The sequence below is a fragment of the Sugiyamaella lignohabitans genome, chromosome B (assembly GCF_001640025.1).
Source record: "Sugiyamaella lignohabitans strain CBS 10342 chromosome B, complete sequence".
In the NCBI taxonomy this organism is placed as follows: domain Eukaryota; kingdom Fungi; phylum Ascomycota; class Dipodascomycetes; order Dipodascales; family Trichomonascaceae; genus Sugiyamaella; species Sugiyamaella lignohabitans.
The window spans coordinates 4844206-4856377 of record NC_031674.1 but is presented as its reverse complement, the minus strand read 5'-3'; the positions used below and the strand labels follow the sequence as shown (position 1 = coordinate 4856377).

At 42.2% G+C, this 12172-nt stretch overlaps 4 protein-coding genes across 4 annotated transcripts; 2 read left to right on the top strand and 2 right to left on the bottom strand.

Moving 5' to 3' along the window:
* Positions 1-136: 136 nt before the first annotated feature.
* Positions 137-955, bottom strand: CFD1 (Cfd1p; the record flags this gene model as incomplete). Its single annotated transcript, XM_018880710.1, has 1 exon — positions 137-955. One exon carries the CDS (start codon positions 953-955, stop codon positions 137-139), a length of 819 nt encoding a protein of 272 aa, XP_018738503.1.
* Positions 956-4231: 3276 nt separating this feature from the next.
* Positions 4232-5662, top strand: GND2 (phosphogluconate dehydrogenase (decarboxylating) GND2; the record flags this gene model as incomplete). The annotated part of the gene is made up of 1 exon (XM_018880709.1): positions 4232-5662. One exon carries the CDS (start codon positions 4232-4234, stop codon positions 5660-5662), a length of 1431 nt encoding a protein of 476 aa, XP_018738502.1.
* A 670-nt stretch (positions 5663-6332) lies between these two features.
* On the bottom strand, positions 6333-7208 carry GUD1 (guanine deaminase; the record flags this gene model as incomplete). Its single annotated transcript, XM_018880708.1, has 1 exon — positions 6333-7208. One exon carries the CDS (start codon positions 7206-7208, stop codon positions 6333-6335), a length of 876 nt encoding a protein of 291 aa, XP_018738501.1.
* Positions 7209-8780: 1572 nt separating this feature from the next.
* MRC1 (chromatin-modulating protein MRC1) lies at positions 8781-12121 on the top strand (the record flags this gene model as incomplete). The annotated part of the gene is made up of 2 exons (XM_018880707.1): positions 8781-9473; positions 9539-12121. The coding sequence occupies 2 exons, from the start codon at positions 8781-8783 to the stop codon at positions 12119-12121; spliced, it is 3276 nt and encodes a 1091-aa protein (XP_018738500.1).
* Between the last annotated feature and the right edge of the window lie 51 nt (positions 12122-12172).

Genomic DNA, 12172 nt, shown 5'->3' with positions numbered 1-12172 from the left:
AGCCTTAGGCTGTCTATTTATATTAATGAATATCATCGACCCCCTAAAATGATGCTAAAAAAAACTGGCATTTGCTAAAAAAAGTTCACTACAAGATTAAAGATGGCCATGAGATGTCATTCACATGAGTGAATTTCTATGCTTGCCTCACTGGCAAATTTTGGGCATAAATCTTATCCACAATCCCTTTAAATATGCTGCTAAGAGCACTCTCGGGGTACTTTTCAAGTAACTTGTGCTCACTACCTTGGCTCTCTACAAGCGTAACGAACGTGGGATCAATGGGTACACTGCCAAGGAAGGGAACGTCGAATTGAGTTGCTAGAGTCTGGCCACCACCACTACTAAAAACATTTGTACACTCCGAGCAGTGGGGGCATACATATCCACTCATATTCTCCACTACTCCTAGAACCTTGAATCCAACTTTGCGACAGAAATTTAGCTCTTTACGGACATCAGCTGTAGCAATGTCCTGAGGGGTAGTCACTAAAACTGCACCATCTGGAGATGCTTGTTTCAGCTCTTCAGCTATGCTTATATGTTCATCACTCGTTCCAGGAGGAGTATCAATTAATAAATAATCCAGATCGCCCCATACGACATCCTTAACAAATTGTCGCACCATAGCGGTCTTCTTGGGTCCTCTCCATACGACACTGTTTCCTCTATCCGGTAACAAAAAACCTAAGCTCATAACACATAACCTCTTGGTGTCATCTGTATATACGGGAATCCAACCGGCTGTAGACTGATGAACATTTCTTCCTTCCAATCCAAACATTCGCGGCAGCGAAGGCCCAGTTAGATCTATATCCAGGACTCCAACCTTGTAGCCATCATTTACAAGGGACAGAGCAAGTTGGGTGGTAACTGACGACTTTCCTACTCCACCTTTGCCTGATAGTACTAGTAGGATATGCTTCACTTGATTAAGTGATGGGATTTCAGACATTACTGACGATAAATTACAGGTTTATCTATAACTAGATCAATCAGATCCCCTGCCGATTTATCAGCATTAAATGATCGTCGCTATTATTTTTCACGTGACCACCATTAATTTTCATAATTTTCCGACTGGTTTATATTTTTTTTGTTTTCCATATTAATTTTTAAACTTTCTTAATTTAAGTCCACAGTACGATGCAGACCCTGAAGTAGATTATATAAGCTAGATTGGGTTTTGATAAGGGCATATCACAATCTTAGTGCTCTATAAAAGGTTGTATCCAGCAGAGTGGATATTCCAACCGAGAGCCGATGTTGTCTATAGTCACAGCAGGAAGGCCGATGCACGATATGAGATGAACGAAAGGAGCTACGGGGTCTGGGGAAAAACCTCAACCGTCGGAAGCATTGCACCGATGCTTCGATTACGAGTTTTTGACCGTTATGCTGCTCGGCCGGTAACTTACGGGCAGCGTCCCTGCATTATGTACCGACTGGGGCCGGGGTTCCAGCCGAGATCACTATTTAGGAGAGGCTCATGCCGAGGGGCAGGTTAAACGAACGATCAGGAGGAACGTGACCTGGAGATATATATATTGAGTTTGTTTGCAATGTAGGTAAATTTGTCTGTAGATTACGACATCGTATTCGAAATCAATTTTCCGTATTCACGACAGTCGAGAGATACTCAACGACTGATTATATAATTATTCAAGCTGGCTTCTCTTCGTCTTCAATTACTGAATAGACATTTAACGTCTGCTACAATGGCACAAGCGAAGTAAGTAGTACAGAGAGATACATAAGATGCATAATATTATGGATCTGGGGAACAACAACGGGATATCGGGTTGAAAGACAGTTTGCGAGATTGTCAAGGAAAACTATCGGTCTGTGATTGCAGAGAACGGAATAACAGGCCAACATTGGAGCCCTGATTCTGTGGCTGCAGGGATGAACAGGGGTATGTCACCAAGCACGCACAGCCAATCAACCAGTCAGTTCTATCCACAGATATTGCTAAAGTCCTATCTCTAGCGATTGATTGTTAACGAGATCATATACCATACTATAGCATTACTTACCATACCATGACTTACTTCACTTGATACATTACGGTCTTTGCAAGAGAAGCAAAATATACCTAAATATACATACAGAACCTTCGGCTACTTTCAAACGAAAACTATGGCCTAATTATATCTAAAAAGCATTGTCGATATGCTATGCTGATAAAATACCCACTCGGTTGCCGATAGTTGACTATATGCAGTTGCATTGATTTCGCGAAACATGCGAATATACCCGACCCCCACTGTCTCACATCTCCACGGATTTAGATGACACGCGAGCGCCTGTAGTAGCACCCGTTGTAGCGCCCGTAGTCGGCGACCATCACGCCCGACATGATCGCATATGCCTAACAGAATACAATGCACTGAGACCCAATTCACCCCCCCACCATATCTGTCGTGCCGCCCGTACTCATTATATCCATACCCACCCAGATTCGAGCAGACTCATTTCCGGCGTTAATACATCGACAGATGGCATAATTCAGAAAGGAAATTACAGGGGATATTCAGAATAATAATATGCAATTAATCTCATCCCCAGTAGTCAATTAACATTTGAGGAAATATCATAAATATATAATATCCATATTATATCCTTATTCAGTATCAGCTTCAAATCGCATTTGGTCCTCTGTTATGTCATTTGGCAAGATCTTCCACACTAGATAGATCGATGCAGCGAGGACAAAAACGAAAATACCTTCACCTATCAGGTTGCATCGGCGACCAATCAACCCCCAATTTTCATAAGATGCTCCGGTATCGCCAACTATTTCGGACCAGACGGGGCCTGCTTTCTGCATGCATGTGGGGGGAAGCGGAGGGAAGAAAGGGAGAATTGAGACGTCAGACTCCAGGAGAATGCTCCAGACAAAAGCATGAGAAGCTTAACAAGCAACTCAAATTTCAATTGTGTAGCAACGGCATATTGTCGCTCAAAGCAAACCGTCGTACAAAACTGAAACTAGTCTTTTGTTCATCCATTTTACCTAATCATTACCTAGCCAGTGAGCATCATAGCTAACCATAATAAAGACATGGGGGCATGCATTTGCTTAACTATATTTTATTCCGCAGACTCCGTATCGTGCCCTTATAAACAAAATACCCAATTAAGCCCAATTAAGTCAAAAATTGAACGCATTACACTGCGAAACTGGCGTGTTTTTCACCAATGGGTTCACAACAGACGCAAGCTCGTCGAACCTGCGGGACTCAGACCCCCGCTCATTTGTTGTTGTAACCCCCAAAGCTCCGCCAACCGCCCCTCTTGTTAACCCCTCTCCCTCGATGCCGAAGATTCCCTCTAATTTTATCCGCTTTTATGCATCCTGTGCATAGGTACCATGCAGCTCCAGCGTGGTTCTATTACCTCATCTGTTGGGTTGGGACATAGCCCATGGCAAAATTAGTAAGGTCTCAGTAAATACCGACCCGCCAGCGCGCAAACTCAATTAGAAGGTTGAGGAATAGTAATACTCGGGCTGCACCCATCCGCAGTCAATCACACCCAACCAGGCGCTTGGCCCCAGAAAACCACTGGCTCCAGTGGTGTGCATTTGTGCATTTGTGGGTTGTGTGTTCATATATATACAGCTGTCGACCCCAGTATCACATACGGACCTTTGATTTTCTTGTTGTACAGAAAATTAATTTCTTCCATCCCAAACAGACATTGTAAAAATACTAACATGACTGAACCTAGAGGTGGTAAGTATCTAATTGTATTTGATCCATTGATGGGTTGTTTTATTTTGTCAATTGTGCAGTCAATTGGCTATTGCTTATATTAGGGGTTGGCTTTGTTTGATGTGGTTTTACCACTTGACTAGCAATTGCTGTTGTCTATTTGTGCAATGAGAAACTCTTTTGATTTCAATTGATTGTCAATTGTCACAATTATAACTTAGCTATACATTAGGTCAAGCTCTGTTAAAATTGGTTTCGTTTTTTTTTCGGTACGCTTTGGGGTGTGTGGTGTAGTATTGTTGATTTTCCACTGTGAGATTTCGGCGTGCTTCGGTTGTGTGACTGGTTGCTTTGTTACCCCCACAGTATACATACAGGCCCGACCCCCACATGCTTCCGCCAACCTCTTATGATTGACTTTGAATATTAGGATGACACCAATTGAACACAATTATAATATAGTGTAATGGTTTTACTGACATATTCTAGATATTGGTCTTATCGGCTTGGCCGTTATGGGACAAAACTTGATCCTTAACGCTGCTGACCATGGTTACACTGTTGTTGCTTACAACAGAACTGTCTCCAAGGTTGACCACTTTTTGGAGAATGAGGCTAAGGGCAAGAGCATCATTGGTGCCCGTTCCATTGCCGAGCTTGCCGCTAACCTTAAGAAGCCCAGAAGAGTTATTCTCCTTGTTAAGGCCGGATCTGCTGTCGACAACTTCATTGACCAATTGTTGGAGCACTTTGAGAAGGGTGATATCATCATTGATGGTGGTAACTCTCACTTCCCTGACTCTAACCGTCGTTATGAGGAGCTTAAGAAGAAGGGTATTCTTTTCGTCGGTTCTGGTGTCTCTGGTGGTGAAGAGGGTGCCCGTAACGGTCCCTCTTTGATGCCCGGTGGACACGAGGATGCCTGGCCCCACATCAAGAGCATCTTCCAAGACATTGCTGCCAAGACTGACGGTGAGCCTTGTTGTGATTGGGTTGGCCCTGCCGGTGCTGGTCACTTCATCAAGATGGTCCACAACGGTATCGAGTATGGTGACATGCAACTTATCTCTGAAGCTTATGACCTTCTTAAGCGTGGTGCTGGTTTCACCGACAAGGAGATTGGTGATGTCTTTGCCAAGTGGAACAAGGGAGTTTTGGACTCTTTCCTCATTGAGATCACTCGTGATGTTCTTTATTACAACGACCCTGCTGATGGCAAGCCTCTTGTTGAGAAGATTCTTGACACTGCCGGTCAAAAGGGTACTGGTAAGTGGACCGCCATCAATGCTCTTGACTTGGGTATGCCCGTCACTTTGATTGGTGAGGCTGTCTTCTCCAGATGTTTGTCTGCTATCAAGGAGGAGCGTGTTCGTGCTTCCAAGGTCCTTACTGGCCCCACTCCTAAGTTCAATGGTGACAAGGCAAAGTTTGTTGATGATCTTGAGCAAGCTCTTTACGCTTCCAAGATTATCTCTTACGCCCAAGGTTTCATGCTCATCCGTGAAGCTGGTAAGGAATACGGTTGGGAGTTCAACAATGCTTCCATTGCCCACATGTGGAGAGGTGGTTGTATCATCAGATCTGTCTTCCTCGGTGAGATCACCAAGGCTTACCGTGAGGACCCTCAACTTGAGAACTTGTTGTTCTACAGCTTCTTCAAGGATGCTGTTACCAAGGCTCAAGAGGGCTGGAGAAACATTCTCGGTGATGCTATCAAGTGGGGTATTCCTACTCCTGCTTTCGCCACCGCTCTTTCTTTCTACGATGGTTACAGATCTGCTCGTTTGCCCGCCAACTTGCTCCAAGCTCAACGTGATTACTTCGGTGCCCACACCTTCCGTGTCCTTCCCGAAGATGCTTCTGACTCTCTCCCATTGGGCCAAGACATTCACGTCAACTGGACTGGTAGAGGTGGTACCGTTTCTGCTTCTACTTACAACTCTTAAATAGTATTAGGAAATGAAATATAATAAAACAAGATAATAGTAATATTATGGCTAAATTCTGTGTATGACACTGTGTCCTTTCCTGTGATTCTACTCGCCAGATTGAACCATAGGATGTTAATATGCCAAGGCAAAGAACAGGGCTGCTAGCACAAAGAGAAATTCCGCATTATCTTGTCTACTTCTAAGACGGGAATGTCGTACCATCATGGGCTCATCTGGCAAAAGAAGCACAATTTCAATAGCATTGGATCCAACAGTACCAGAATATATGTCTGACTGAAGGGTTCAACTGAAAATTGATGAGGCTTCCAGAATCACAATCTAAGTGAAACAACTTTCCTCCTAATTTACTTGATCCCACACTATTTTGATTATCTTGGTAGGCAATGATGCTCCTGGCAATTAAAGGCAATTGCAGGATATGTGAAATACATAAATCAAGACTTTCGGTCAAAACTATAAATGCAATTCTATGTTAAGCGGGTATTTTTAGGCATTTTAAGCGAAATCTGGCTATCCCGGTAGTCTAAACAGGTCTGAAACTTCAGCTCAGTCTGTCGAGGGCCTCGAACATGTGGAAGACCGCCTAGATGATAAAGTTAGCAGTAATAATATCACAAATAGCTATAGATGATGATCTCCGTAATTATTTCTATATTTCAATTTCCTAATCCTTATCTAATACCAAATTACCATCGACCCAAACTTGTCGAGTATTCCTGTCATCACCACTGAAAAACCATTTATCTACAAACCATTTGATTTTACTTTCTGGAGTTGGCTCCTCGGCGCCATACCAATCAAACAAATCTATCGGCGTATTTTCAACACTCAAATCTACACGTTGTGCGTCCCATTTTTTTCCGACTTGGAAATTACCCACTTTGTGTTCCAAGTTGCATACTTGTGCTCCTCCAAGGGTGGCAAGGAATAATACTTCAGAAACTGATAGCTTGTCTTTATCATTCTTCGTGGTGTATCCCACAAGTCTTGAAACAGTCAGGGCCTGCCTACAGACTTCGAGAATGCTCGGTGAGTAGCCCCCAGAAACATCAGTGCCAAGACTCATTTTAATATTTTTGTTTAAGAGCGACCTCACCGGAGCCAGGCCACTACCAATTGAAGAATTGCTTATAGGGCAATGGGAAATACCTGATCTTCTAGCACTTATCAAATCCTTTTCATCCTCAGACAAATGGATAGCATGGGCAAGAATCGTTCGCTCTGTTAGTAGGCCAGCTTGATCATATACGTCAGCATATGATTTGGAGTCCGGAAATAATTCTTGGACCCATTTAATTTCATTCTCGTTTTCAGATATGTGTGTTTGACATGGGATATTGTTGTGTTTTTTCATTAGGTCACCCATCCATTTCATACTTTGATGGGTACAAGAGGGGGCAAACCTGGGTGTCAAGATGGGTGAAACAATATTGTAAGTTGGGTCTATTTTGGTAATGTAGTCTATCACCTCTAAATCTGCTTTATTGGCTTCTTCTGGTGATTGGTCTCGGTAAAATTCTGGTGATTCTTGACTGTCCATACAGACCCGTCCCACAAAAGCTCTTTGTTTCATTTCCAAGGCCAGATCAGCTAATACTTTTGTAGCCTCGACATGGACAGTAGCATAGTATGATGCGGTAGTGGTACCATTTGCAAGTGTTCTTTTGATGACCTGCGAGTACACATCCTTTGCCCTCTTTAGATTAGAAAATGAAGATTCCAAAGGAAAAGTATAAGTGGTAAGCCAGTCCAGTAATGTAGAATTACCGAAGATACCTGTATTAGGATATTGAGGCGCATGAATATGTGTATCGATAAAGCCCGGGAAATAGAATGACGGTGTATTCTCCCTTGTTTCAAATACGTTCTGAAAATTGGTTAGTATATGTACGATCCTAATGATTTCCGACGATTCAGACACTTACAACTTGGTCAAGTGTTAAGTTAAGGTCAGTGGCCACCTGTTCCACAGATGGGATCTTTTCATAAATCGAAACGATCGTACCAGTCTCATCTACTCCAACTGTTCCATTGGGGATGATTTCTAGCTTATCAAGTCTTAGACTGTGAACGAAAGCACCCCTATAAAGAGTGATCATTTTATGCCGAGTCATCGTGAAAATCTGGATCTGTTCTTTGGATCAAGATTTAACACCGGAATAGTATAATGTTTTCAGCCAGATTGGACTAAAAGCCCCGGTATATATATTTCAACGAAATGATAAGCAGCCAATGGCATGCCGCGGATGAGTCTCAAGAGCTGGCACGTGACATCTGCCACTTACTATCTTCAAATATTACAAGCTAGTTGTGCTGAAGTAGCGCTATTTATGGGTTATATATAAACACTTGCCATGATATTATTTCTTCAAAGAACTTTCTGACAGAGAGTTTGCTGATCAGGGAAGCCTGATATCATGTCCTGTAAGGATAGTCACATCTCGGCGCTGGTTGTCCTTTGAATTATAGAAATACCCCGTTGATTCTTTTGTTATAAGTATGAGATTGAATTCAGAGATACACCTAGACTCAGAGATATATTTCAAAGACTAGTCAGAGACCCTATCTATATTAATACCCGCCGAAGCAATCTACAATAGCTGGAAATGTTACAGTTTGGACCTTTCGCTTGATATGAAATTTTTTTTTTTTTTTGAATTATTTCGAATTTTGGCTCACTTCTTGGGACAAAATATAGATTTAATATAGATTTAGTAGGAGTTTTATATCTATGAATACTATCAGTTTAATCTTTGTTCAAGAAGTTCGTCCTTAGCTTGATAAACTATCTCGTCAATTAAAAATCAAAGATCGGCAATCAGATGCAGATCACGTACAGAGAGATATGTACACATAACGTGTTAATTTTGATCTTGATAGTGTTTATTCTTTAACTGAGGAAAGAGCTATCTAATCTCGGATCCATTGTCAAGCCTCATTTCAAAAACGCTACAGGCCTAACAGTCAAAATGCACGGGTATGCAGCCGAGACGCGGTTATTATTTCGTGTCGCGGGTCACGTCTTTGATATTACTTCCCTGGAGTACGTTAGATATAAAACGACTCGAACCAATATATTCCTGACCAACGGAATATTGATACCAATACGAGAATGTCTATATCAGAATTACCCAAAACACCACCCCGTAATAGAGTGGAAGTAAACGAGCTGACAAGTAGCCCTATTTTGACTCCAAACTCAAAGTTAAATAGGTTACTTGCTGAGTTCGACGATGAAACTAGCGACAATCAACCGTCCAAAACAACAGCTAATAGCTTTTCCCTGGCTGAATTTAAAAAGAAATTGACGGGTACTCCCGCATACGGCAAGAATACAATTGATTCGACTATCGACAACTCAACTAGCTTGCTGTTAGACGAGAATAACAAACTAAACTTAGAGCAAGAAGACTCGAGCCAGCATTCGCAATTCGAACAATTGAACCAAACCTCGCAGGACAAAGACCAAGTTTTTTTGGACGAAAATACCAAACATGATAGAAGACAAGCTATTGAAGAGGACCACGACGATGTCGACGAAGACGACGACTTATTTGGAACAACAGCATCATTATTATCTAATTCCATGCTCTTTGATGATGACGATGAAATCCAGCCTTCAAAGAGAAAGAGAGGTGTTCTAAATATTTCTGATAATGAGGAAGAAGAAGAGGAAGAAGAAGAAATTGTTATAACACAAGCTCATGATCAGGTTCACGTGAATTTCCCAATAGAAGAAGACGAACAAGACATTCCAGATAGAGCGGTATCAACTGTAGCATCCCAGAGTACGGGCCCCAAGAAAGTAAGTACGAGAGGAAGTTCTACAATAAACGTTTGATACTAACAGAATCAAAGATAACTCGAAAGGAACTCGAGATCACAGCTAAGGAAACCCAGCGGTTAGAAAGAAGTTTAGAGCTTGATCCTGGATCTCATACCGTCAAGTTAATCACTGTTGATAGTTTCTTAGCAAACTTCGATGAAAGTGATGGAGAGCAGGATTCGGATGAAACCAATCGTAACCGAGACACGCCTCCTACTAGTCCTCTGGCTGCCAGTCCACAGAGAAATACAAACAAAAATGCACACAAATTCAGCAACAAAAAAGTAGCCCCACCTCCACCACCACAACCTCGTAGACTGACAAGCTTTGTCAGTTCCGGAAAGCGAAATGTACACGAGGGTTCAGATGACGATGATGATTTAGAGGTTATTCCACCCACATGTGCAAATAAGATTACTGCCCCAGTCAAAAAACTTGCAGCACTGGCTAGAATAGATTTAGGCAAACCTAGGTCAAAGAGTAGTTTGCTTAACAGTGGACTACTGGCAAAGCTAGAGGCCAAACAGCGTGAGCAAGCCATTAAAGACCGTAATGAGAGAGTCTCTGAATTAAAGGCACGCGGAATCATTGTGCTGGATGAAGAGGAGAAGTCGAAAGAAAACGAAATTGTTGAATCTCTTTTAGAAAGAGAACGGCGACTAGCTGAAGAGTTGCGAAAGAAGGAAATTGGAGAAGGAGAAGGTGATGACGAAGATGATGAAGATTTCAATTTGGACGAAGGTGAAGAAGAACCTGAAATAGGGTATGGTGACGCTGGAGTCAGTGCTGACGAAAATGGGGAGGATATATTGGGTTATGATCCATCTGGGAGCGAAATTGATGAAGTTGGGAGTAATGAGGAAGACAATGATGATGATGATGATGATGAAGAAGAAGACGAAGAAGAAGAGGAGGAAGAGGAAGAGGAAGAAGAAGACAATGCAGCAGAAGAAAAAGAAAAGCCTGATGCTGGCGAGTCTTCCAGAGAGGAGGTTGGTCCCATTGTTGAAATTCCTAGTAGTTTCATTGTTGACCATGAGGATACTATTATTCCAAGCGTCGGTCGTTCGAGAAAGATAGTCTCAGATGACGAGTCAGATGAAGATGTGGGTTTCATTAAAAATACTCAAGAATCTTTTATTCAGTCTGGAAACACGATGTCTCTTGGTGACCTATTCGAATCTACTCAGAAAGTAGATGCCATCTCTAATAATTCACCCCAGAAAAAGATGCAGTTACTTAGAGAGGCAGGTATGCTTAATGCACTCGATACTGAGATGCTACCTCCAAATACACAAGTAAAACCTCTACCACTAGCAACGCCCGATCTGAAACAGCTTAGGGAAAATTATCTTCAGGAGCACAGCAATTTCCCGATGTTGACTCAATTATCACAATTGCCCGATCCCAGTCAGGATTCATTCTCAGAGAAGACACAAAGAATTCAAGATAGTTCCGAGTCGGAGGGCGAATCAGCACCTCCAAGGCATCATCGCAAGCTTGTAAAAGGAGCACTAAAATCTGTCAAATCAGGTAAATACGACAAGAAGAATAGTTCTGTTCGAGGTATCATAGATGAGGAGGCTGTTGAATCAGATGATGAATGGGCAGGTATTGGCGGTGCAAGTGATGATGATGAAGACGATGAAAACTATAATCTGGAAAACCTTGTTGATGATGATAAGAAGGTAGATGTAGCAACAGCCAAAGTCCAAGAATTGTATGCCGAAAAAGAACGAGACCGTGATAACGAACAGCTCAATAAGATTGTTGACGATGTTTTGAATGGAGGGTGGAGAAAGCGACGAAGGGATGGACTTGATGATCTGGATGATGATGAGGACGAAGACTACAGCCGTGAATTACAGCGTCGAGAACAGAAAAAGAGAATGAAACTGATGGAGGAAGAACGTATTTCAGCATTAGCAAATAATGCCAAAGCATCTGCGTTTATAGATTCCATTGCTGAAGTGTCTAAGACGGTATCTATCTTCGCCGATGTTGATGATGAACAAGAATATGAGAGCAGTAATGTGACTTTGCCTACGACTAATGGTGCTACTGCCCCCACAGAAGGACCATCGAAATCCGCCATAACTACAAAACCTACAAAGACAAGTTCCAAGTTTGGCATTGAATCCATTCGTCGCCAGCTTTCATTTTTAGATGAAGGCAAGGATGATCCTAATGAAGAGCAAACGCAAGCTGTGCAACTTCCCACAATCTTCCAAGAAGAATCAGATGATGATCTCGACATTGAGAAACCGCGTCCTACTGACCAGTCGATGGTCATTAATCGACTCGTTGAACGTAGATCTGTATTAACTCGGGTCCGAAACGAGGCCGCCGACGAAATTGGTCCCAACAGACGAAGGTTTACCGTGCGTTACGATAGTCTTGCATCGAATACAGACTCTACTGACGGTTCCTCAACCAAGAAAACAGTCGAGATACTTCAGTCTTTGACCACAAACTCATTTTCCAACGTCAGTAGGTCTTCAGTTGTAGTAAAAGCTCAACAAAATAAACCAGCACGATCACTTGTTGCACCCAAGAAGGTCAGCAAAGTTCTCAGTGAAAGTCGAAAGAACTCTAAGAGCTTGTTCTCCAAAGGAACTTGGATGTAATATCACAATCAAATTATGTATTTATCTATTTTAATATTAATTTCCCTCAAG